This window comes from Protopterus annectens, chromosome 9.part0 (assembly GCF_019279795.1).
Source record: "Protopterus annectens isolate FY-2018-M chromosome 9.part0, PAN1.0, whole genome shotgun sequence".
Lineage (NCBI taxonomy): Eukaryota > Metazoa > Chordata > Ceratodontiformes > Protopteridae > Protopterus > Protopterus annectens.
Window position 1 is genome coordinate 1,235,649,427 of NC_056743.1, and position 27,779 is coordinate 1,235,677,205.

General features: G+C 42.4%; 1 protein-coding gene across 1 annotated transcript in view; it reads right to left on the reverse strand.

Moving 5' to 3' along the window:
• The window catches only part of LOC122810645 (MLX-interacting protein-like), a 1,455,256-nt gene that overhangs the window by 896,795 nt on the left and 530,682 nt on the right, over positions 1-27,779 (reverse strand). Inside the window, exon 4 of the mRNA XM_044082218.1 lies at positions 14,983-15,072. Within this exon, the coding sequence (XP_043938153.1) occupies positions 14,983-15,072 (90 nt within the window). The remainder of the gene's footprint in view (positions 1-14,982; positions 15,073-27,779) is intronic.

The window sequence follows — 27,779 nt, forward strand, 5'->3', positions numbered from 1 at the left end:
AGTGATTGGAGCAGACTTCAATGGGCATGTTAAAATGAACAGAGGGGATGAGGAAGTGATGGGTAGGTATGGTGTTAAGGAGAGGAATGCAGATGGTCAGATGATTGTGGATTTTGCGAAAAGGATGGACATGTCTGTGGTGAATATGTATTTTAAGAAGAGGGAGGAGCACAGGGTGATGTACAAGAGTGGAGGAAGATGCACACAGGTGGATTATATCCTATCTAGGAGGGCCAGTCTGAAGGAGATTGGAGACTGGAAAGTGGTGAGAGGGGAAAGTGTAGTTAGGCAGCATAGAATGGTGGTCTGTAGGATGACGGTGGTGATCAAGAAGAGGAGTATGAAAGCAGTGCCAAGGATTAAATGTTGGAAGTTAAAAAAGGGGGATTGTGAAGGGAAGAGTTAAGACATGCACTGGGAGTCAGTGAAGAGTTACCGAATAGCTGGGTAACTACAGCAGAGCTAGTAAGGGAGACTGCTAGAAAAGTGCTTGGTGTGACATCTGGACAGAGGAAGGAGGACAAGGAGACATGGTGGAATGAGGAAGTACAGGAGAGTACACAGAGGAAGAGGCTGGCGAAGAAGAAGCGGGATTGTCAGAGATGAAGTAGACATGAGTATAAGGAGATGAGGCGAATGGCAAAGAGGTTGAGAAGGCTAAGGATAAGGCATATGGAGAGTTGTATGAGAGATTGGACACTAAAGAGGGAAAAAAGTACCTGTACCGATTGGCTAGACAGAGGGACAGAGCTGGGAAAGATGTGCAGCAGGTAAGGGTGATAAAGGACAGTGAGGGAAACGTACTCACAAGTGAGGAGTGTGTGTTGAGGAGATGGAAAGAGTACTTTGAAGAAGGGCTGATGAATGAAGAGAATGAGAGAGAGAGAGAAGGTTGGATGATGTGGGGATAGTGAATCAGGAAGTGAAACAGATCTGCAAGGAGGAAGTAAGGACAGCTATGAAGAGGATGAAGAATGGAAAGGCTGTTGGCCCAGATGACATACCAGTGGAAGCATGGAGGTGTTTAGGAGAAATGGCAGTGGAATTTTTAACCAGATTGTTTAATGAAATTTTGGAAAGTCAGAGGATGCCTGAGGAGTGGAGAAAGTGTTTTGGTACCTATCTTTAAGAATAAGGGTGATGTGCAGAGCTGCAGTAACTACAGAGGGATAAAACTGATCAGTCACAGCTTGAAGTTATGGGAGAGAGTAATGGAAGCTAGGTTAAGAAAGGAGGAGATGATTAGTGATCAGCAGTATGGTTTCATGCCAGGAAAGAGCACTACAGATGCAATGTTTGCTCTGAGAGTGTTGTTGGAGAAATACAGAGAAGGTCAGAAGGAGTTGCTTTGTGCCTTTGTGGACTTAGAGGAAGCATATGACAGGGTGCCTAGAGAGGAGTTGTGGTATTGTATGAGGAAGTCGAGAGTGGCAGAGAAGTATGTAAGAGTGGTATAGGATATGTACGAGGGTAGTGTGACATTGGTGAGGACTGCAGTGTGAGTGACAGATACATTTAAGGTGGAGGTGGGATTACATCAAGGATCAGCTCTAAGCTCTTTCTTATTTGCAGTGGTGATGGACAGGTTGACAAATGAGATCAGACCATGGACTATGATGTTTGCAAATGACATTGTGATATGTAGTGAGAGTAGGGACCAGGTTGAGACTACCCTGGAGAGGTTGAGATATGCTTTAGAGAGGAGAGGAATGAAGATCAGCAGGGCTAAAACAGAATATCTGTGTGTAAATGAGAGGGAGGTTAGAGGAATGGTGAGGATGCAGGGAGTAGAGTTGGTAAAGGTGGATGAGTTTAAGTATTTGGGATCAACAGTTCAGAGTAATGGTGAGTGCGGAAGAGAGGTGAAGAAGAGAGTACAGGCAAGGTGGAGTGGGTGCAGAAGAGTGTCAGGAGTGATTTGTGACAGACGGGTGGGTACCAGTAAGAATGAAAGGGAAGGTCTACAAGAGGGTAGTGAGACCAGCTATGTCATATGGTTTGGAGACGGTGGCATTGACGAAAAGGCAGGAGTCAGAGCTGCATGTGGCAGAGTTAAAGATGTTAAGATTTGCACTGGGTGTGACTAGGATGGACAGGATTAGGAATCCGTATATTAGAGGGTCAGCTCACATTGGACAGTTTGGAGACAAAGCAAGAGAGGCAGGATTGCGTTGGTTTGGACATGTGTTGAGGAGGGATGCTGGGTATATTGGGAAAAGGATGCTAAGGATGGAGCTGCCAGGTAAGAGGAGAAGAGGAAGGCCTAAGATAAGGTTTATGGATGTGGTGAGAGAGGACATGCAGGCAGTTGGTGTTAAAGAGCATGATGCAGAGGACAGGAAGAAATGAAAACAGATGATCCGCTGTGGCGACCACTAATGGGAACAGCCAAAAGATGATGATGATGATGATGATGACAAAGGGTGCCAAATTTTACTGTGCAAGGTTACTATTAATCGAAATGATAGTCTGACCAAGAGCAAGGCTACTTAGGTTTGGTCTGTACAGTGTCATCAAATACATATGCAAGTACACTAAGAGCTTAAATATCTCTAAGCAAACCAGCCACAATTAAAAGGTTTAAATATATTTAATAAAAATAAATAAAAGAACAAGACAATACTCAACACAGTAACTAGAGAGTTCAGAATCACAGGAAATATTTTAAAACATTGCAGGACAGTCAAATACAGAAAACATCTAAACTAATCTTTATATATACTCCTACCTATATCTAAAATATACTATGTCCTAAATAACTTAGAGCAAGGCAAATGCAGATGATGGATGGTTCTAGGTCCAAGACAAGACAGAAAATGCACAGACTCAGTTTTCTTAAATCAATGTTCAACATTACTGCTGGGCTAGCTCGGATGACATCACTGTCATCTGACTTCAGTTCCCAGGATAAATAGATACTTGGAATTTAACACCTCTGTGTCAAAGATACATACCTCTCAGAAGTGTGCAGATGCTAGAAGTCATGGAGCAATAAAACCACTTTTACATCTGAAACCTAGTAATTATTTCTATTTCTAGACCAGAGAAAAACCTCTAGCTCTAGACACTGTCTGCACTAAGCTGAAACTGAGATATAACAGAATCGTAAAACAATTTCCACTTATTTTCTTGAACTTTTGCAAGTTAACTATGTTCCACTTCTTACTACTAAAACATACATTTTTCACAGGTATATAGTTTGTATACATTTCTATTTTCCAGTAGGGTACACTGTGGTTACATTCTTGAAGCTCAGTACTTAACATACAGTTCAACACACACTTCTGCACCAGTAGCTTAATATACACAACATATAGTGTTGTGTAAGACAAGCATATGAATCACAATATTTACAAATTACAAATGACTATCCACAAAATTCCAGCTAGCTGGGCTGGCAGGGTCACATTTCTATATAAATTATATTAATATTTTCAAGTAACAATTATTTACAAAATTCAAGACAGCTGGACTGGCAGTATTTCCCTGGTGTCATAGGGATATTTAGAAAAAGGGCAGGAGCAAATTACATAGTAAAAAATGGGAATTGTGGGAATACAAGGGAAAAATAAGGTTTAAAAGGCATGACTTGAATGAGCTATGTAATGTTTGACTGACAATGGTTGAGTAGATAAGCGAGGTATAATGTCTGCAACTAAAATTATGTCAATTTAGTTTGCAATGTGCAATGCCTGCAAGTAAGATTATATCAGTATGGTTTGTTTTTCATTCATTGCCTATGTCATAAGTGATAACTTAATAAAGATAGCTTTTGTTTAAAACAAATAAGACCTTACTATGTCTAGGTAATTCAGATCCTGTATGCCAGCTCAAAAGAATCCTTTTTTTAAATACAGCCATTTGCTCACCCAATATTTCAGATACAGTACTCTAAGGAATTTTTAAAATATGCCAACTCATTACACTCCCAAAACATATCTTCCCAATTATATCTTCTCCATCACACCTTCAACACTTGCTTATCTTACTTAAAAATACCTATGCAAACACTTCCAAGCAAAGATCCTAAATCTTCTGGACTTGGTTGCATACTTGGGAGCCATGCATACGTCTTTCCATTTTTTTTTTTTTTTTTTGGTAAATTGCTTTTCCAGTCTATCTTCCTAATCCTTTTTTAACCTCCTCTGATTCTTATAGTTATGCAATATTTTATATGCCCTACTAATTATCCTTTAAAAGCTACATATGTTCTAGATTCATCTAAAAATTCTACCACACCAAGTCTTTCACATAAAATTCCCCCTATCCCTTTCTATTTGCCTGTACTCTGAGAGCAAGCCCTAGTACGGAAGGCAGTCTCTAACCTGCAATCCAAATGTCTTCTTGGACTCATCCCACTTTACCTTTCCTGTTTGAATTAATTACTCCAAATATATTGGTTCCTTTCCCAGGTTTCTCCAGTAAATTCTAGCCCCTTCTTGTCTATTTTCTGTACCCCTACTTCCAGTCAACCCTATTGGCAAAATCTCCTTTCTCCATTCTCATATTAGCTTAGTTATCAGAATAGTTTCTATTTTATAAATATAATATTTTGTACATGGTTATTAGTCTCCTTAAGGATTTACATCTAAAATCCCACACACTGTTTCTTAACCCCACCCTCTTACTTGATCATCATCCTTTTCCACTTCAAATTCTAACCTGTGCTTGTGTTATGCACATGAGCCTCAACTATGTAGCTCTAAAAATATCCCTTCAAATCAGGTAAACCTAAACCATTGTGTTCTACTAGTGCCTGCCAATTATTAACCCCTTCCCAACAAATCCCCATCACCAGAGCAAAGGCGGAGTTTGCTGTGCCATCACATAGGCACCTACCATGGGTGATTCAGGATTTTTTTCTCTTTTGTCCTACCGTTTTAGGCAAGCCTCCATGGCAGCCTGTAATTGGGGCTTGCTATGAGCATCAGCAAAACGCTCTCTCATTTCCACAAATGGCTTGCATCAACAGGTCTGTGCTGCTCTCCCACAGAAGACACCACAAGATTGTTTCCTTGGTCTCCACCAGGGAAATTAACCAATGGACATGTGCTTTGGAGTCCCCCCTCGCTTCCACCCAAGGATGGCAATGCCTGACCTCTCTGCCTGCAGCATCAAGCTCCTCAACATGCAATTGAACTTATGTATTTGACATTTGAACTTGGATCACATAGGATGCAGTCAGGGCTTTATCTCCCTACAGCACTGCACAGACAGTTTACAGGTAACTATTTTTAGTGTCATTTTGAGTCCCTATGAGTCCCCTCATTACAGTAGAGGCTAAAAGTAGTATCTTAGAGAGTTCCTTTACTGCATCTCCTGCAAACAACTTTTTTCTATAGGATTTTTCTACCACATCTGCTAACCATCAAGACTCTCCCTATTAACCAGGCTAACTTGCTCCCACGTCCTGTGTATTCCCTGGTGACAGCATGAACTGGCTGGGAGAGACCATCAAAAAGGACATCTCAGTGGAAGTTTGTTCCATTGCTGGCATTCTACAATGAGGAAGCTTTCCAAGTATTAGCATTAAACCCTTCTCCCCTGGAAATAAGGCAAAAGATCCACATCACCATGGGAGCCACTATGTTCCCTACTTACAAATGTACACTCCTGCATACTCACAATGAGGGTTACAATGTTTGCATGCAGACTGGGGGCAAAATACCTACCCCTGGGCTATCCTTGCAATTTTGCTCCTCCTCAACAGACTGTGGCATTGGACAGTGCTGGTCCACTCCAAAGGACAGCCACACCCATCCTTCCCCTCGCAACTCCAGCAGATACCTGTTCCATTATTCAGAGTTGGGTCACCTATGCCACAGTCGGAGCTTTACTCCTTTACTCCCCTCTGCCATTGGAGCTGGAATTTCTCCAAATACAATTTTCTACAACTGAATGACATACTAGTAAAAATCAGGTTTTCAGCAATAGTGTGCTACCTCAAGTTCAGCAATAGTAAATCTTGCCTGCACTTTTTCACTAATTTCACACTTCTTAAAGACCACAATTCAATTTTCTTTTGAAATAATCCAGAGTTGTCTGCCTTGTCTGGTTATGAAACAGGTTCTCAGTTTTACCAGTGCCTTGAGAGTGTAAGCCTCCCCCCAACCAAACCAACACATACACATTGGTGTGGGACAGTTCAGTTCTCATGGTCAAGTATTTATCTTTTCATATTTATGAACTTCTGCTCTGACAGTCCCAGTGCTTCTTCAATTAAATGGTTTCTGTTCATCCTGCTTAACAGCCATGTCCATCACTTCTTTGTTAGGATCCACAGCAAATAAATTTGCTACTCTAGGGTTCATAACAAATGTATTAATGCAATTCTACTGAACTCAGTTAACTTTCAAGTTCAACAATGTCACCAAGTTCACACTGTATACCATCTACAGTTCACTCCTGGTTTTATAACTGGTATGGAAATTGCATGTCAAAAGTCTGTCCTTAAAACTATGTTTTGTAAAAAAATTGTTCTCTTGGAGCTTCTCTCACCAGGCCTCCACTGAAAATGGACTTGTAATCCAGTTGGACTCTCCCGGTCAATAAATGTAAAATAAATAATTTTACAGTGACAGAGCCATGAAGCCAAAGGTATGAAAGTAATCAACCACAACCTAACAAACTGCCTTGATAAACACTGCCTATCCCAATCTAAGATAAAGAGCTAAATATCACCAAAATTTCCCACCGTACATTGAACTGGGCAAGTTTCTTCTTAGTTACAATGCAATCACTATTTCAATTTTAAATACATTTCATTAAAAAAGAGGTTACGTTTTTCGGGATCACAAACTTCATTCCAAAAGCTATACATGTGCTATAGAAAAAATATTTTTATACTGCATAACACAAATTCAGTTAATACACATTTTTGATTCCGATAACTTGTATGTCCAATAAAATTAATTCAGTATCGATTACATAGAATTTTAATGCTGCAGAAAGAATCTCACAGAAATCTGGATTTAAGTAAAAATGTTGAATGTGATTCACCATGGGCCAGGCATATACTAGAAAACTTGTTCCTGCCTTTCAAGTATAATTGCTACTACTTGATAATTTAAGAAATATCTTCACTTGTAATATATAAAATATGCATCAGCCACTTGCCTTCCCCATTAATTTTTACTGTCGCAATCTTTCAAAGGATTCACTGCTATGCCCATTCTAACTACTATAAAGATTTTTTTCAGGAACAAATTTATTGCCATAACAAACAAGATATGCAACAATTCTAACATATAATGTTATGTATTACCATACACAGTTAAACAGAGGTAAATGAATACTCCCTTTTAAACAAAGTAACCTAAGAATCTTAAGCTTAGTGGATGCAATACAGAAAAGATACATCTTCTGGCCCTATTCAGCTATTAGTGAAAGTTGCGCTCTGGCCTATGAAATGCTCTATCTCACCCAGTACCATCCATCTACACCATTTCCCGATATGCTTCCTTAGCGCTTTATCCTTTAATCTTTTTTCTTCAGCTTTATATAACTTATTGACCATCCTGACAGCTTCTCATTTCTGGGGGATCCTTAGATTTCCACTCCCTTGTTATAGCTTTTACTAGCAACATTAACATAAATATAATTTTGCTGTTTCCAAGTGTCATTTCCTCATTTATCACTCATAAAATAAATATTTCTAGTCAGGATAACATTGTTTTGAATTATGCCCCTCATAAGGGATTATAACTGAAGTTTGAAATGCTCTAACCTGTCTCACTCCCAAAATATGACTGTTGGTTTCCATTACTTGCTGCCCACACCTCCAAGTTATCTGGAACACTCATGTATATGTGGGTGTAGTTTTGCTGAAGTATAAAAATATTTAAGATATTTCCATGCAAATATTTTCAACCCCCTACTCTTGGTGGCACACCTAGATCAGTAGCAAACCTTTTCACCAATAGTCAACTGACAAATCCCTAGCTACCTTTTTCCCCAGTTTGCTTTCCACTCCAGCAATACCCTTTTACTGATCAGTAAAAGACTCTTGTGGATCCAGCTAAGCAATTTTCTAGATCCCTTCACTACCTGTCCACTGTTGATATACAGTCCCATTGGGCCTACTTATCTCCCCTCCTGGGTATATCCTCTTTCTAGCAAACTTGTCAGACCCTCAAATTCCATTCTTAGAACTCCCTTCAATCTGCATTTCTGTTTGGCCATCTCCCATCCCATCTAATTTCCTTCTTATATTTATCAGATGCCACAATTTTACAGGGGTTAACCTTCCTCACCATTTATGACCTAACCTCTGTCAATATTGCCTTCAATATGGGTTCCTATCAGGACGACAAATGTCCTCCATGGCATCACCACTTCCTGTTTCAATGCATCTCTAACTGTTTGAAATATATCTTTAAACAAATTGTGGGTAGCCCAAGACTGCATTGCTTTATCCCATAAATCTTCGACTTCTGAATCTTAGCTGCAGCAAAGTTACCGATGCTTCCTTCAGTTCCATTTCACTAATTCTTGCTGCATCATCAATAAAAACACCCTTATTTTGGATGCTATAGGATACACATATAGGCTAAGAAGCCACACCTCACCACAGTCTTCAGCCATTACTAACCTACCCCAAGCAACTCCAGCTCTGTCACCCTCCCACAGTAAATCGATCAATACCTTTTTCATTCAAGTCAGTCACCCTTCCCTAATGACTAAGGGAACGCTTGGAAGTAAGAGAGCTACCGGGAGAGCATAAATGCATCTGCTGCTTGCACTTTCTGATCATGCTTGCACTTTCTGATCATGACCCAGATTTAACATTTTCCATTGCCTCTATTCATTGTCTCCAAATACATCTTAAATGGGTCTAAACTCCCTTCCTCCAAGTTAACTGCTGTCCAAATACCCAGGTATTTACACTTATTAGATTTCCATAACTCAGGATACCTATCCATTAATTTTGGGGATGGTACATTTATCACCCATGTTTTTTTTCAAAACTGACTTTATATCCGGAGTACACCCCAAATTCCTTTATAATACTTAGCCTCTCCATATCATGTTGTGCTTGCCCCAAGAATAGCAATACATCATCCACATATCCAGTGATCTTGTGTTCCACTGCAACCATCCTATATCCCTGGCATGGTTGTCTTCTGTAATTCCTCAGCCATCGGCTCCAAATAAAGAGCTAATAATGGGGACAGAGTACATCCATGCCTCATTCCCCTATGAATTTCAAATGACTGCAAGAGCCCCACATGTGTTTTAATTTTAGCTACAGAATTACTGTAGAGATTCTCAATTACCCCAATAAACTGTGTTCCAAAGCCAAATGCCAGCAGGAACTCCCTTAGAAATAACTACTACACTCTGCCAAATGCTTTTTCGGCATCCAGACTGTGCAGAGGCACCTTATTGTGTGTGACACATGCATGTTTGTATAATCAATTTGTCATGAAATGTTTGTCTACCCTTAATGGAGCATGTCTGATTTAAATTTATCAGGGACATGATAATCTTCCCTAACCTATCCGCTAACATTACCATGAATATTTTTTTAACTGTCATTTAAGATGGAAATGGGTCTTTTGGTTTCCTTCTTAATAGACCATCACCACTACTGCATGTCTCCAGGATTCAGGTGGTAGGCCAGTATACAAAATCTGATTAAATAGGGCTAATATTTCCCAGAGCTCATACCCACCCCTCTTCCTGACCTCCACCAGGATGCCATCTGCTCCTGGTGATTTCCCCTGCTTCATTCTATTCAGTATACTCTGTACCTCTGTTGCCAAACACGGTTTAATAAGCTCTCCTCCTATGCTTTAGAAAGCATCGGCAAACTCAGTTCCACTAAATACTTTCATCTATTCTCCATTCCCTGCCATGTCTGACTGATACAATGTCTTAAAAAAATCATCTAAATTCCTCTAAGATATCCCTTGGCTCTACCTTCTCTACACCTCCTGTAACTGCCCTTAGTTTTACAACCATTTGCCTTGATTTCCATTCCCTTAACTGTACTGCTAGCATATGTTGGTATCAAGGAAAATCAAAGTATTTTTATTTCAGACCTGCACAGAAGAAATCCATTTTTGTCTAACAGTACTGCAATTTCCTTTTTTTCCCCTCCTTGTCCCCCATATTTAATAGTAACCCTAACTTGTCCCTTTCCCAAGTCCTGCAACTCTTCCAACTTTTTGTCTAATAAGGTCTTAAGATCTCCAGTCTTGCTGGGTAAATTTCGCCACTTCTCCCTTCAATCTGCTCTTAAACTGTTCCCATTTCTTACAAATCTCTAAACAAGAGCTGAAATATCTCAAATCAGTCTAGCCATTCAAGAAAAGTTTCTCTTTGTATACAACCTCTCCAAGGTTTATCAATTTTAAACAAAGTATCCCATAAATCTACTACAATAGGCACGTGATCTGACAAGGATGACAGAGTGCTCTCACCCTGATTACAATCAGATGCTCATTTGTCACATAGATCCTGTTGCATCTGACCCAGTTCCCGTGCTTACCAGATTTTAAAGTAAAAAGTGGGGAGCTTTACTGTTGTCTGCATCTGCAAGATCTACACTATCCATATGCTGCTCCACTAATCTACCCATTCTTATAAATCCCCTGCCATCTAGGGCCTTTGCTCACATCTCTTGATGTGCGACTCCAATCCCCACCACATAGATTCATAGGTGTGTACTAGGCTAATGGTCCTGGAGGCTTTACAAGCCCAGCCCATAGGAGTACCATGGCATTGTGCTACCTGACCTTAGTTCCCAGTGCCTCTGTCAAGTAGAGCCATTCCCTGACAGAAACGCAGAATTTCCACCATTATTTCCCTAAACTCATGAACAGTAAATCCTGGAGCCATGTAGATAAAGCATGAAGTAATCTTAGGGCCCCCAAGGCTTCCTTTAACTGCTCATATCTACCTACTTTATCCCTCATCTGACTATTCAAAAACAGCAGTCACTCAAGAAGTCTGCTGTCCCTTGACTCCTTCCCTGCAAAGATTCAAAAAATACTCCTGTTCTCCATCTCCCCTTAAGTAATTTTAAATGTTCATCTAGGTCTAGATGAGTTGCTTGCATCACACAGGCATCTACCGGGTTTGAACTCAAACTGTAGGATTCTTCCCCTTTTCCAAAAGTCCACCAGCCCATTAACATTCCATGTCAGGAGCCTGAAAGCCCCATACTTATTACTGGCTACTACTATTGACAAAATATGTACATTGATACTTTCCTACACTCCATCTCTGTGATACTCTAACAATTCTCTCTGCTATCTTGGCTAAGTACTGTGTCCATTTAGTTCAATTTTGTTAGTCTGCACTGGGCTCCTTGATTTAGCATGGTTAAAAATACTGTAATCCTCTATAGACAAGTATTTATAAGCATAACAAGCTAATAAACACTAACTGGAGATTATTAAAAAAATTATATATATATATATATATATATATATATATATATATATATATATATGTGTATATTACATAGTATTTCAGCAGCTGAGCAACAATTGCTTGCATTATCCTTTTGTTAGCAGCTGAAAGAAAACAGTCCACATGGCTTGGCAAGCCCTGTAGCATTTAATACAAATTTAGCAAAACAACTTTTACCTTAAGAAAGCAGCAAATATAATTCTTCCTTTACCAGAAACCATTTTATCTAACAATTACTATCTGGTAATGTAGAACAGTACAATTTATGTCCCCGAGATGACTGTGCTTCCCTGTCTATCAGCCCTTCTCCTGGGCATTGGATATTCTGACATAATTACATCCCATCTACCCATCTTGCATACCTTTTAGGCAATAGTCCATAATACTTATCCTTCCATTTAGAGCACAAAAGAAATATTACCCCAGTCTCTCAGCCACCAAATGTTTAATCATAACTATTCTCAACACACAAGGCCCTTACCAACAGCATCTGCAGCAAGTCCTTAAAATCCAGTCTACTTTGACAGTCCACAACAGGTCACTCATTGCCTGCTTGCTGTGTTTTGCTGCCTATTAAAGATTGCAAATGACACCTTCACTGCCTTTTCCTTGTTATCTGCTTGCGGTGCCATTCCTTCATTTAAGTGCCAATAGTCTCATTGGTGTGAAGACTTCACCACTCACTTATCATACATATGTATGGCTCTGTGTGCATCCAGAAACATTTTGTATGAGGGGGTAGCATCAGTCTGAAATAGGCAGGGTAGCAATCTAAATGCAAGTGATGCTGTTTACACAATCTAATAGCTGGAAAGAAGGTTCACTTTCTCAAGTCAGGGCAAAGAAATCATTACTGATGTATACTCTCTCACCCCCAACCTGACAGACCTTTCCTGGTTTCCACAGCCATAGCATAGGTTTGAAACATAACATTCCTCAGCTTCTTTGATCCACTGCCAGGTTTCCAAAGAATTCTGTGAGCCCTTTCCAGTTGAATCAAGTCCCTGAATTCAAGCCCCTAAGCCACCCCAATTAGCCTTATATTTTTATACCATATATACCATACTTCATATCCACCTGCATCTTGAGCTTTGTTTCTAGGTTCATTACCCTTCCTTCCAACAAGCCACTGTTTTTGGAGTTCCGTTATGGCATACGAATGGCCTGACCGCATTGGTTTGATTTTTTCATTTCTTTCAGTTGCATTCTCCATGAAAAGGTCTATCGTAGTATTGATTTTCCATAACTCAGAAAGTATCAACCAGGGATCTATATTTACATTCTGCTCTCACTTCTCCATGGCCCTTTATTTTATGGTTGCCAGCAGTTCCAAACTGCTAACTGTTGAAGGTTGCTGTGTAGATGAAAACAGACGCTTACTGCTATTATTCTTGGATTGTTTCATTCATACCTATCCCTTTGCCAGATACTCCTCATGGGTTATTTAAAGCCACTCTGTTCTTTCACTTATCATAGTTAACAGAACTGTTAACTGGCACACACCTAGCCATGCATAAATTACTGTCTTGTCATACCAGAAGCAACTTAAAAGTATGTTTTAATGCAGAAATGGTCACTGGTTGTCCTACGGCTGTTGGTGCATGTACAAAACTACAAGGCAAATCTAATGAGAAAGATCCACCTCCAACAGCCTGTGCTCACATGGGAAATGGTTTCCAACCATGATGCAATAATTTCTGTAGAGGCCTGATAAGACAGAGAAAGTGCTACACTACCTCTAACTTCTGGAGAGGCTTCTACAATTGGTGGCACTACAGGCGTAGGTGCTAGAAGGCAACTCCATGGAGATGAAACCCTCAGGCCTCTGAGGAAATGGTAGAATCTTTAAGGATTCATGCTCAATGCCCATTACTTTGGATATTAACTTTCGAGGATTTACCACATTCCTGTCAAATTTAGGTTTATGTTTTTTCAAGCTTGCTGGGAAAATACATTCAGATGTCTCCAACATGAGGAATTTTTAGTGCTCCAGAAAAAGATTTATATTTTGTGCCCTACTAGTGAGAGTATTTTTTAAAATTCAAGTGATCCCTTACAAGTGAAAATAGGGTAGCCTTCCCTTAGACAGGGCAAACATTTAAGGTCGAAATTTTTACATGGGATCTGTCAACCACAGCCACACTTTTTGGAAGCATTTTTGTCCCTGCTATCTGCCAATCTTCAGGCCCCTTTCAGCCAACTGAACCATTCAATCTCTCATCCCAGAGGGTGAGAGTAGGCAAAGGGGGCCATCATTTAGGCAGCTACAGGGGTGGTTCTAGTTTTTTTTTCTTTTTACAGCCCTACATCACCTTTCATGCTCACCTACACAAAGGAAGGAGTATGCAGTTGACTGCCTGTACTGGACATTCCCTCACTTGCACAAGGTATGTTGCCAGCAAGCAGTTCAGCCTACCATCCCCAAAGCACGGGATGTAGTTTAATTATTCTCTTTTGGTGAAATCACATCACCTCTGAGTGCATGCAACCCTCCCCTCCCTCTCCTACGGAGAGGAAAGAGAGTCGGGACACTCGCACCTCTCCCTCCATGCATGGCTTCTCGACTACCAGGGCTGCTAATTAAATCCCAGTCACCTGTGTTACAGTCAGGGCTCCATCCCTCTACAACATGGAGACAGGCAACCAAAGGAATAGAGAGTGGAAATTTTTTTGGGAGTATTATCACTCTCTAGTCCCTAAAAATGCAACTAAGAAATACAATTCTCAAATGTATAAAACTAGTAAAATACATATAGAAAAAATATCACAAAGAAAAAGATGTTACAATGTGACAAAAAAAAGATGGTATGAACTGCTCCCTACTTTGTATCCAGCATCGTACTGAGTCCAGTGACAGAATGAGACCATCTGACCCTGCAGATGCCCTAGTCGCTGGAAGACTAACAGGACAGATAGACATTTGCTTGTGGCAAGTTACCATCTCAAAAGAATCACAATGCAGCAGTGATTCCTCTGACAAACATCCTCACTTTCTTTCAATAAATTAAACCTTCCTTTCTTTGTAAGCAGGCTATACACCTTTAAAATTTTAAGGATCATATTTCCCCTTTCTTCACATCCAGTACAACAGACATTCGAAAACCAAAACTTGTGTGTGTGGAGCTTAAACATAGTCAGGAATGACACCTTGATGTACTGAAGTAGTCAGAAATGACACCTCTATCTACAGACATTCCCTTTGCTGCTTTTATTTTCTTTACATCCCAGTTGAATCCTTTCCATCCTACAATTATACAAGAACATTATCTTCCCATTATACAAACATGCTTTCCTTTTATTTGTCTAAATTCATACTTTTTACAGATTTAGTACCTACTAAGACAAAATCTCTTGTATGTTGTACACCACCAGGCCCAAACAAATTTCTCTTTCGAAACCAAACTATTAACAAAAAAAATTGTTTTTCTTTTTAACACAGATCTGCACCAGTTTCCAACCTCTACTTTTTGCCCAGAATTAATTTTTTTACTGCATTAAGTTTTGATTAAACTTGAGCTTAAATGTTCTTCACCAGAACATTACAAGTTGTGAACAAGTACCTACCTGGTTTCGGAAATAGGTCCTCCAGATATGATACTCTCGTATAACAATTTCAATTCGACGCTTCCAGTATTTCCCTTCAATAACCACTGACTAGAAGAAAAAATGAACAGACACGGTTGTGATGGAGTAGCTTTTCAACTTCAAAAAAAAAAAAAAAAAAAAAGACAAAAGACTTGTTTCACACACAGCTTTTTCCTTTTAATATAGACCTCAAGAGAAAAGCTTTTACTGTACAACTCCACCATTCATTTAGTGATAACTTTCACTGCTTCACCAAACTGCCTTTGTTCTAAGTTCTCAGAACCCCATCTATAAAGACTCCTTGTATCCTTCCACTGTCCTCTTGCTGTCTTGAGTCCTAGAAACAGCCCCAAACCATAAGGAAGCCTTTGAATCACATTTGCTGGAATAACCTCTGAAGCCTTGCTCCAGCTCCTGGTAATTACCATAACCTTTAAAGAGAGCAACACTGAACATCACTAGACATCTACTGGTGATTTTATTGAATTTACCTATAAACACACACAACAAACCAAATTCATTATGTGGCAACTAAAAGGAGTGGGTGTGGGTGTGTGTGATAAAATGTTTGATATCTGATCCCACTTTTAAGTACAGTGCTAGGGAGAAGGATAACAAATCCCATGGCCTGCTCTTTGTAATGCTGACATTTTGTACACAATCGTTAGTAAGCAAATTTTCTGGCCTTTGTTACTTCCTATAAACTACTGAAAGAATGTATATGATATCTTGGGTGCACAAATATATGGGTCCTAGTATGAACATCAAAAGTACATTAAATCGCAACATACAGCAAACTTACTTTCGCAAAAGTGCATTTTAGTGAAATGCACTTTTGCAAAAAGAGAAAAAAAAAACAGTTTGCGTGTAGATTTAGTTGTACATCACCATGTACTGCTGATTGTACAACTAAGCAAACTGTTGCTTAGATCATGGTACAACGGGGAAAAGGGAATATTCCCTTTTCCCCACTGTAGTTCGATCTGAGTGAGAATATTAAAGCAGGGGTGTGTGGGGGGTGCATGGGGGCTTGCCCCCCCCCCTCCATAAACGTGAGTAGTGTTTTATTTTTGTAGGTTTTTTGTCATTTTTTTTTTCTTTTTGCAAAAGTGCATTTTCACTAAAATGCACTTTTGCGAGCGAGTTCGCTGTAGTACGTTTCTATTTAACATACTTCTGATGTAGCAACATAGATCCATATATATATATATATATATATATATATATATATATATATATATATATATATATATATATACACACACACACACACACATACATATATACACATACACATTTTAAAAACACAACCTGAGGGAAAAAATGACAAAATATCAGAAAAATCTAAGTTCTATCAACCTAGCACCTCAGTCAAACAGACCTTCAATGGATTCAGTCATCACAGGAAACACACAGTGAACACATTTAAAAATAAAAACTGAAAAATTGCTACATGTTTACCGGTCTGGCAATGGTATGAAATTTCTCTGTAGCATTCAAGTCACTCAGTCCTATGCTTGACCTATTTGAAAATGGATGTAGGTCTGCACTTCATCTCTTCTACTAAGTACAGTTTTATACCTACCATAAATGTAGATGTCCGATAGATATGCAACTGCAGTCCTTACATATGGGTTGTCCTGCCTCAGGCAGCCCTCAGTCGGCCGGATTCCAAAGTCTGGGTCCGACGTCGGCTGATGTCGCCTCCTCCCCGATGTCAGAGCGGCTGGGGTATAAAAGCATCAGCCGACGCCATCTTCCTCAGTGTTTCTTGCCCCAGATGCCAGGTGCCCTCCAAGGAAGGCTAAAATTAGAACTGGATAAAAAATTCTAGACATACACAATAGCAATAAACAGATACACCATAACAGATATCCCCATCTAAGTATAAAAGGAGGAAAGTGGACCCAATACACAGAGGGGTAGGAGGGAGGGAAAACCTGACTGCAGTTGCATATCTATCGGACATCTACATTTATGGTAGGTACAAAACTGTACTATGTCCTTCAAGAATGCAACTGCAGTCCTTACATATGGGTTGAATACCATAGCCAAGCTGAAGGTGGTAGGCTCTAAGATAAGGATGGTGTAGCTAAAATGCCCTGCAGGACTGCCGAAGCAAAGCCTGCTCGGGATCTGGAATATAAAGGGAGGTTGTAGTGCTTGGAAAATGTATGCACGGAGCTCCATGTAGCAGCTTCTAGAATGTCCTTTGTAGCCACCCCTCTTAGGAAGGCTGTGGAGGTGGCTGTAGCTCTGGTGGAGTGTGGTCTGACATTGGCTGGCACACCCTTTCCATGGAAAGAATAACAGAATCTGATGCAATGTCCAATCTATTTTGAAACTGTTTGTTTGGAAATTGCTTTTCCTTGCACTCCAGGAGCATAATCTACAAATAGTTGGTCAGACTTTCTGTTGACCTTTGTTCTGTCCAAGTAGTAGCGTAGTTGTCTGTGAATGTCCAAAGTGTGCAGCAGCTTTTCCCCTTTATTTTGAGGATTGGGGAAGAAAGTAGGCAGGTGAATTGCTTGATTTAGAGACACCCTGGATATCACTTTTGGCATAAAAGAAGGATTGGTTCTTAAAGAAACCCTGTCCTGATGAAACATGAGGAATGGAGGTACTGCCACGAGGGCCTGTATCTCCGAAACTCTTCTTGCTCAGGTTATTGCCAACAGGAAAACTGTTTTCCAGGAAAGAAATTGCAATTCTGCAGATGCTGCTGGTTCAAAGGGAGGAAGAGTTAATTTTTCCAACACGAAATTGAGGTCCCATGCAGGCACTGGTGGTTTTCTGGGAGGCTTGATATTCTTTACCCCTCTTAGAAATTGTCTTAGCAAAGGATGTGAGAACACAGGTGGATCAGTGTTATATCTTGCTGAAATTGCTGAAGCGTGTATTTTTATGGAAGAATAGGAAAGTCCATTATGCAGCATGTCTGCCAAGTATTCCAATATCTGTGGGATGTTCATTACTGATGCATCCTGTCCCTTGTTGGTATTCCAGATGCTGAATCTCTTCCATTTGGCTGAATAAGCTTTTCTGGTGGAAGGTCTGCGCGCTTCTAATAATATCTGCTGAACTTCCTTGGAGAGAGAGATATGGGGAGAAATCATGGGACCCTCCAAGCTGTCAGCTGCAGAGTTTGCAGGTTGGGATGAGCAGTCTTGTAATTGTGCTGAGTCAAGAGTGGAGACCATAGAGGCAGGGTCCACGGTTTGGTGCAAGTTATGCTCCTTAGTAACGGATACCAGTCTTGCCTTGGCCAATCTGGAGCTATTAAGATGCCTTTCGTTTGCTCTGCTTTGATCTTCAGTAACACCTTGGTCATCAATGGTAGAGGTGGGAATGCATAGATTGTTAGAGAGTTCCAGCTGAATGAGAGAGAATCTGTTTTCCAGGCATGTGGATGGTGTGACCTCGAGCAGAACCTTTTCAGATGATGATTGAGGTGGGACGCAAAGAGGTCTACGTCCGGCCTCCCCCATGTAGAAGTTATTTGTGCAAAAATGTCTGGATGCAACATCCATTCGTGTGGATCCAGGATGTTTCTGCTTAAACTGTCCGCTAGAACATTGTCCCTGCCCGGAACAAACTGGGATTGTAGCTGTATGTTCAGTTTCAGGTTTTTTTCCCCAAAGAGTCATCGTTAGTCTGCAAAGGAGGTAAGAATGAGTACCTCTCTGCTTGTTTATGTACCACATAACAGTGGTGTTGTCTGTCTTTATTAGTAGATGACCTTGCTGAAGATATTTTCCGAAGGCCTCGATTGCATGCATTACTGCTAACATCTCTTTTTGATTGATGTGCAGATGTACTTCCTGGGGAGTCCATTGCCCTTGAATACATCTGCCCTCCATGTGTGACCCCCATCCATGGTCTGAGGCGTCTGTTGTAATAGTTTGGCTTTTTTGAGGTTTGTTGAAAGGCATACCTTTGTTTAACTGGCTTGCTTGGGCCCACCACAAAAATTCCCTTTGTAGACATGGGATGAGTGGGATAATTGCTTCTAAGTTGTGGCTGTGCTGAGACCATAAACTTTTTAGGTACCATTGTAGTTTTCTCATGTGTAGTCTTGCCAGTGGAATCAGTAGTATGCAAGATGCCATGAAACCCAGGGCCTGCAGGATTTTCCTTGCAGTCATCTGGGTGAGCTTTGCTAGGCTTTTGAAGTAATGTGGTAATTGTTCTTGCTTCTCTTCTGTGAGGTAAGCCATTTGTGATTCTGTGTCTAGTTTGGCTCCTAGAAAAGTTATTTGCTGGGATGGCAGTAGTCTTGATTTTTGTAAGTTGACTGTGTATCCCAAAGCCTGTAGTAAGTGAATGACATAATTCAAGTTTTTTGTCAAGGCTTGCTTGCTGTCCGCTTGTATAAGGCAGTCGTCCAGGTAAGGGTATATTTGTATCCCCTGGAGTCTGCAGTGTGCAATTACTGATGCCAGGCATTTAGTGAATACTCTGGGCGCAGTAGATAAGCCAAAAGGCAATGCTGAGAATTGACAATGCTCTGACCCTGCAAGAAATCTGAGGTATCTTCTGCAACTGTGTCTGACTGGGACATGCAGGTATGCCTCCTTGCGGTCCAGAGTAACCAGCCAAGACCCCTTGCCCAGCATGGGAAGGAGTTGCTGTAGCGTCAGCATTTTGAATTTTGATACAATGAGAAAAGTGTTTAGAGTGGACAAGTCCAGTATAGGTCTCCATTGCTTTTCTTTTCTTGGAACAAGGAAAGTACAGTTTTGTACCTACCATAAATGTAGATGTCCAATAGGTATGCATCTGCAGTCATCACATATGGGTTGTCCTGCCTCAGGCAACCCTTCGGTCGGCCAGATTCCAAAGTCTGGGTCCAGCGTCGGCCGAGGTCGCCCCTTCCCCGACGTCAGAGCGCCTGGGGTACAAAAGCGTCAGCCGACGCCATCTTCCTCAGTTTTTCTTGCCCCAGATGCCAGGTGCCCTCTAGGAAGGCTAAATTTGGAGAAATGCAATAGAAATCCAAACATTTGCAAAAATATATAGATATATACAAACAAATACACCATAATAGATCCCCCCAGCTAGCTAATAGAGGGGTAAGCACCCTAGGAATACCACAGAGGGGAAGGAGGGAGGGTAAACCTGACTGCAGATGCATACCTATCGGACATCTACATTTATGGTAGGTACAAAACTGTACTATGTCCTTCAAGGATGCATCTGCAGTCATCACATATGGGTAGAATACCATAGCCAATCTGGGGGTGGAGGAACTAAGAAAAGGATGGTGTAGCTAAGATACCCTGCAGGACAGCCGTAGCAAAGCCTGCTCTGGATCTGGAATATAAAGGTAAATTGTAATGCTTGGCAAATGTATGCACGGAGCTCCATGTGGCAGCTTCTAAAATGTCCTTGGTAGCCACCCCTCTTAAGAAGGCTGTGGAGGTGGCTGTGGCTCTCGTAGAATGAGGTCTAATGTTAGCTGGTACAGACTTTCCATGAAAGGAGTAACAAAAGCGAATGCAATTTCCTATCCATTTTGAAATAGTCTGTTTGGAAATTGCTTTTCCTTGAGTACCAGCCGCATATGCTACCAACAGCTGGTCAGCTTTTCTGAAACCTTTAGTTCTGTCCAAGTAGTAGCGCAACTGTCTGTGAATGTCCAGGGTGTGCAGCAATTTCTCCCCTTTATTTTGTGGATTTGGGAAGAAGGTATGCAAGTGAATGGCTTGATTCAATGAAACCCTGGATACCACCTTTGGCATAAATGTAGGGTTAGTCCTCAATGAAACTCTGTCCTGGTGGAAAATAATGAATGGCTGCACTGCCATCAGGGCCTGCAACTCCCGAGACCCTTCTTGCTGAGGTTATTGCCAGGAGGAAGGCAGTCTTCCATGAAAGGTACTGTAGCTCTGCAGATGCTGCTGGTTCAAATGGAGGCAGTGTTAGTTTTTCCAACACGAAGTTAAGGTCCCAAGCAGGTAGAGGTGGTTTCCGAGGAGGTTTGATGTTTTTGATTCCTCTTAGAAACTGTTTTAGGAGAGGATGAGAAAAGACAGGTGGATCAGTATTGTACTCTGCTGAAATTGCTGAAGCATGAATTTTAATAGAAGAGTAAGACAGACCATTGTGGAACATTTCTGCCAAATATTCCAGGATATGTGCCATGTTCATCACTGTCGTATCTAGGCCCTTTGTGGTGTTCCGGATGAGAAATCTTTTCTATTTTGCTGAATATGCCTTTCTTGTGGAAGGGCGGCGAGCTTCCATAATAATATCCTTCACTCTCTGGGATAGTTTATCCTGAGGAGGAGTTAAGGTATTCTCCACGCTGTTAGTTGCAATGTTTTCAGGTTGGAATGTAGAGTTTTGTATCTGTGCTGTGTCAGTAGAAGTGGCCATAGAGGTAGAGGCCATGGTTTCGTACGTGACATGCTCCTTAGCAGTGGGTACCAGTGCTGTCTTGGCCAGTCCGGAGCTATCAGAATCACTTTTGGCTGCTCTGTCCTGATCTTCAGTAACACCTTGGTCATTAATGGGATAGGTGGAAATGCATACACTGTTAGATTTCTCCAGCTGAAAGAGAGGGCGTCCACTTTCCATGCTTGTGGGTGGTATGTCCTTGAGCAGAATTTCTTCAGTTGATGATTGTGGGGGGATGCAAATAGATCTATGTCTGGGCTCCCCCAAGATTGTGTTATCTGTTGGAAGATGTCTGGGTGCAGCATCCATGATATTTCTGCTTAAGCTGTCCGCCAGTGTATTGTCTTTCCCAGGCACAAACTGAGCTTGTAGCTGTATATTGAGTTTCAAGTAAAGATCCCATAGATTCATTGCCAGTCTGCAAAGAGGGTAGGAATGGGTACCTCCTTGCTTATGTACCACATAACTGTGGCCTTGATGCAGAAAGAGTTTGAAGGCCTCGATTGCATGCATCACTGCTAGCATTTCTTTTTGATTTATGTGCATGCGTAGCTCCTTTTGTGACCACTGTCCTTGGATACCTCTGCCCTCCATGTGTGCTCCCCAACCTAGGTCTGAAGCGTCCGTTGTAATAGTTTGGGAGGTTTTTGGATTTGTGAAGGGCAACCCCCTGTTGGACTGGCTGGCCTGAGCCCACCACAGAAATTCTTTGTGAAGGCATGGCATTAGTGGGATTAAAGTTTCTAAACTGTGACTGTGCTGAGTCCATACACTCCTTAGGTACCACTGTAGCTTTCTCATATGTAGCCTTGCCTGTGGAATCAAAAGAATACAGGATGCCATGTAATCCAGGGCCTGCAGGATTTTCCTTGCAGTCAGCTGAGTTTGTCTTGTCAGATTCTTGAAGTAATCCGGTAGCTGTCTGTTTTTCTTCTGTGAGATAAGCCATTTGGGTGGTTGTATCTAGATCCGCACCCAGAAAGGTTATTCGTTGGGATGGAACAAGTCTTGATTTGTGCATGTTGACTGTATATCCCAAGGCCTGTAGAAGATTGATGGCATAATTTAAGTCCTTTATCAAAGTTTGTTGGCTGTCCGCTTGTATAAGGCAGTCGTCCAGATATGGGTATATTTGAATCCCCTGAAGTCTGCAGTGTGCTATTACTGATGCCAGGCATTTCGTGAATACTCTGGGCACAGTAGATAAGCCAAAGGGTAATGCTGAGAATTGATAATGCTCTGACCCTGCAAGAAATCTGAGGTGTCTTCTGCAACTTTGTCTGATAGGGGCATGCAGGTATGCCTTCCTTGAGGTCTAGAGTCACCAGCCAAGACCCCTTGCCCAGCATGGGAAGGAGCTGCTGTAGAGTCAGCATTTTGAATTTTGGCACAATGAGATAAGTATTTAGTGCGGACAAGTCGAGAATTGGTCTCCATTGATGCTCTTTTCTTGGAACAAGGAATAGCCTGGAGTAAAATCCTTGGCCTTGTTCTGAAATAGGAACTTTTTCTATGGCTTTCATTTGTAGTAAGTTTGAGATTTGTTTCAAAGCCTCTGCCCTTAGATTTGGTGGCAGACCTGGCATGCCTTTTCTTTTTGGCAATGTGTGGAAATGGAACCTGTATCCGTTGTCTATTATTTGGAGTGTCCATTTGTCTCTTGTAATGCTGTGCCAATTTTTTGAGAATAAAGAAAGCTTTCCGCCCAAAGGTACTTCTAATTGAGCCCTGGTTGGCGGAGTCAAAGCAAAGTCATTGAGTTTGTCCTTGTGCAGCAGTTGCAGGTCCTGAACTGCCCGTCTGGATTGGAGATTGCCATTGACGGCCTCTGTAGGAGCCCCTAGCTTGCCCTCTACCTCTGGCACGCCTGTTTCTGCCCCCTTTGAAATCTTTCTGTGCCCGGAAAGGACCAATTCTTGGAAGGCCAATTTCTGCTGAATCTTGGCGGTTGGACTTGAAGAAAATCCTTAACTGTTTGTACAGATTTTGCCTTTTCCTCAAATTTCTTTAGGACTTCTTGAGCAGTGGAACCAAACAACTTTTGCTTTTCCAGTGGAGCATCCAAAAGCTTAGCTTTAACATGGTCTGGCAGAGATTGTTCCTTCAGCCAAGCATGTCTACGTATGACAACACCTGTCATTGCTGACCTACATGAAGCTTCCAATGCATCATAACCACACTGCAAGAAATGGTTGCTAACCTGTTGGGAGTTATGTACCAGATCCTGAAGGGATTTACGGTCAAGGGGTTCAGTAGAAGACAGTTTCTTATGCATTTCTTCTAACAAATATTCTTGGTACTGTATCATATGAAATTGACAATTTAATGCCCTCATAGCAAGAGTGGCAGAAGTATACACTTTTTTACCCCATCTCTCTAATGCCCTGGACTCCTTTGCAGAGGGGAGTGGGTTCTTAGTAACAGCTGCAACCCCTTTAGGGCCCTGTGAAATAGTTTCAGGATCAGCAGAGTGGGCCTTGTAAAGAAAATTATTTGTATCCGGGACCCTGTAATACCTATCGGGCTTAACAGGGGCCGGAGGCAGAGTGTCAGGAGTCATACTGGAGTCAGTATACACATCATCAATGACATTTGAAACAGGAGGAATAGCCAAAGGTCTATGCTGAGCTAAATGAATAAAAGTTCTTAGTCTTTTCCTGGAATTAGAATATTCCTGGCCCTGCCATCTAAAATGCTCTCTCATGGTGTGAAGGGTCTCCCCAAAGGAAAGCTCTTCAGGAGGGGAGGCTGAGGGGATAGATTCCTCTGCATCCGAATCCTCGTAGGCCGAATAAGCCTCCTCCTGGAAGTCCGAGTGATCCGAGCCATCAGAGGCCTCCTCTGAGGAAAGGGGATCAGGGGGATCCACCCTGGGCCTTTTGTCTAGAGGAGGTTTGGAGCCCCTGTCCGGATGGGGCTGAGCCCCTGATTAAAGAGATAAGGTCCTCTGCTAAGGTAAGAATCTGAGAACTAGAAGAAGGTCCCTGAGGAATAACCCTGGGAGGCATGGCTTTAGTGTGCTTTGCAGCTTTTGCCCTGGTGAAGGCCTTAATGGACATGGATGCAGGAGGCCTGGCTGCCCCACGTGCTGGTGTAACTTTGTCTAAAGGTATGGTGTCGGAAGATTCCAATACACCAGTTTCTGAAGGCAATTCTGTAACAGACTCGGTAGGAACCTCTGGGGCCGAGGCTGTCTGTTGTATTGTTTCAGGGTTCGGAAGTTCCAAGGACTCGGTATCAGCCGAGACAGAGACACTCGTGGTAGGCCTAGCCGCGGTTTCAGCCGAAACCGCGGGCCGCGTGGGTCGGTCCTTGTCCTTCCGATTCTTAATTGTGTGATGTCGGGGTTTCCGACGGCATTTTGTATGAGAAACTAGCCCCAAAAAACTCTTCTGCGAACTCCGACCGACGTCTAAGAGTGCGTCGGTTGAAGGAAGCTCAGGCTGGACAGGCCGAGACGTCGTGTTCTGGGCCTAAGCAGGGAAGACAGTAAGAGTGGAAATCCTTATGAGGTATTTGTTTCCCACAAGTTAAACAGTTATTAACTTTATCTGACATCGGCTGAGGCAAGAAAGAGTCCCCAACGGGGTACTTAGCTTTTGAAGTCTTCGGATAGCGAATTTACAGGAGCTGGCCGACCGGCACTCGAGAACTGCTTCTGCTTCGGGCACCACGCGGCAAGAAAGACTGGGGAAGATGGCGTCGGCTGACGCTTTTGTACCCCAGGCGCTCTGACGTCGGGGAAGGGGTGACCTCGGCCAACGCCGGACCCAGACTTTGGAATCTGGCCGACCGAAGGGCTGCCTGAGGCAGGACAACCCATATGTGATGACTGCAGATGCATCCTTGAAGGACATCAGTCTCGAGTAAAATCCCTGGCCTTGTTCCTGAGGAGGAACCTTTTCTATTGCTTTGATTTGTCTCAGCTTTGAAATTTGTTCGAGTGCCTCTGTCCTTTGATTTTGTGGCAGGTTTGGCATGCCTTGTCTCGTTGGTAATGTATGGAAGTGGAACCTGTAGCCTTGGTCTATTATGTCCAGAATCCATTTGTCCTTTGTTAAAATGTGCCAATTTTTTGAAAATAAGGATAATTTTCCGCCTAAAGGTGCTTCTCTTTGAGCCTTGGTCGGCGGTGTCAAAGGCCAAGTCATTGTGATTGTCCCTGTGGGGCAGTGGAAGTCCCTGCGCCATCTCTCTGATTAGTCGGTTGCCATTGGCGTCCCCTGTAGGAGCCTCTGTATTGCCCTCTTCCTCGGGCACGCCTGTTTTTTCCCCTTTGAAACTTGTCAGTGTCCGGAAAGGACCAGTTCTTAGAAGGCCAATTCCTGCTGAACCTAGGAGGCTGAACCTGGAGGAAATCCTTGACTGTTTGCACTGATTTAGCATTTTCCTCAATTGATTTCAACACATCCTGAGCATTAGTACCAAATAGCTTGTGCTTTTCCAGAGGTGCATCTAGAAGCTTTGCTTTAACATGATCTGGTAATGGCTGTTCTTTTAACCATGCATGTCTACGTATGACAGCCCCTGTCATAGCTGCCCTACATGAAGCCTCCAATGCATCATAACCACACTGAAGAAAATGATTGCTAACCTGCTGTGTGTTGTGAACCACATCCTGCAAGGCCTTTCTGTCTAAAGGCTCAGGAGAGGCTAACTTTTTCTGCAAATCATACATCAAGAAATCCTGATAGTGAAACGTATGAAAAAGGCAATTGAGGGCTCTCATGGCCAGTGTGGCTGAGGTATAAACTTTTTTGCCCCACCTCTCCAGGGACCTAGCTTCCCTGTCTGAGGGCAAAGGATTCTTGGCCGTGGATGTTGTCACCCCTTTGGGCCCCTGGGAAATTGTTTCTAGATCAACAGCATGGGCCTTAAAGAAATGTTTGTGAGTTTCAGGGACCCTGTAGTAGCTGTCCGGCTTGACAGGAGCAGGGGGGAGAGAATCCGAAGAAGCACTCGGATCTGAGTACACATCATCCAGTACATCTAACACTGGAGGGATAGCTAAAGGCCTGTGCTGGGGAAGCTTGAGGAAGGTACGAAGCAGTTTCCTGGAGTCAGAGAATTCCTGGCCTTGCCACTGAAAGTGCTCCCTCATGGAGTGGAGAATTTCCCCAAAAGAGATATCCTCAGGTGGAGAAGCAGAGGGAATAGAATCCTCCACATCTGAATCCTCGTAGGCCTGGAAGGACTCTTCCTGGGTATCCAAATGATCAGAATCACCAGAGGCTTCTTCTGTAGAGAGGGTGTCAGTATGCTCAACCCTGGGCCTTTTGTCAGAAGGTGGCTGAGATCCTCTTTCAGGATGGGCCTGGGAGCCTCTGATTAAAGAAATTAAATCTGCTACTAAAGACATGATTTGTTTATCAGTAGTGGGCTGAGGCAAAGTTTTAGGAGGGTGAGACTTAGCCTGGCCAGCAGCCTTAGCACGTGTGTAGGCCTTGATAGACATAGGGGGCCTAGCTGCCCCACGTGCTGGAGTAACCTTGTCCACCGGTATGGTCTCAGGCAAATCTTGGGCTTCAGTGTCTGGAGGAAAATCAACAACCGGCGCAGGCTCCGGGACCAGAATGATCGGTAAAGCGGTGTCGTCGGTCCGGAGCAGTGGAACAACCGCCTCAGAAGAGACCGATGCACTCGCGGAAGGTTTTGGCGTGGTGTCGGTGGAAGTCGCGGACCGAGGAAGTCGGTCCCGGTCCTTTCGTTTTTTGGAAATATGAGGCGTCGGTTGTTCCGACGGCATGGTATAAGAGTATTTATCGCCAAAAAAGTCTTCAGCAAACTCTGCCCGGCGCCTGAGTGTGCGCTTATTGAAGCAAGCACAGGCAGCACAGGGCGAGACGTCGTGGTCTGGGCCAAGGCAGGGGAGGCAGTAAGAATGGAAGTCCTTATGAGGTATTTGTTTACCACAAGACAAACAGTTAACTTTTTCAGTTTTTTCTGACATCGGCTGAGGCAAGAAAGAGATCCCCAACGGGGTACTTAGCTTTTTGATGACTTTGGATACGTAAAACACAGGAGCTGACCGAACGGCACTTGCGAACTGCTTCTGCTTCGGGCACCGCACAAGAAAGACTGAGGAAGTTGGCGTCGGCTGATGCTTTTATACCCCAGCCGCTCTGACGTCAGGGAGGAGGCTACATCAGCCGACGTCGGACCCAGACTTTGGAATCCGGCCGACCAAGGGCTGCCTGAGGCAGGACAACCCATATGTAAGGACTGCAGTTGCATTCTTGAAGGACATCTTTTGCTTCTCCTATTAAAAGAGCTTTGCAGAGAAGCCCTACCAAATAAACTGACATGGTGTATGGTTTATGAACTTTGTAAAAGTAACAAGACCTATCTAATGCAGAAAATATTTGCTGAAAAAAAGC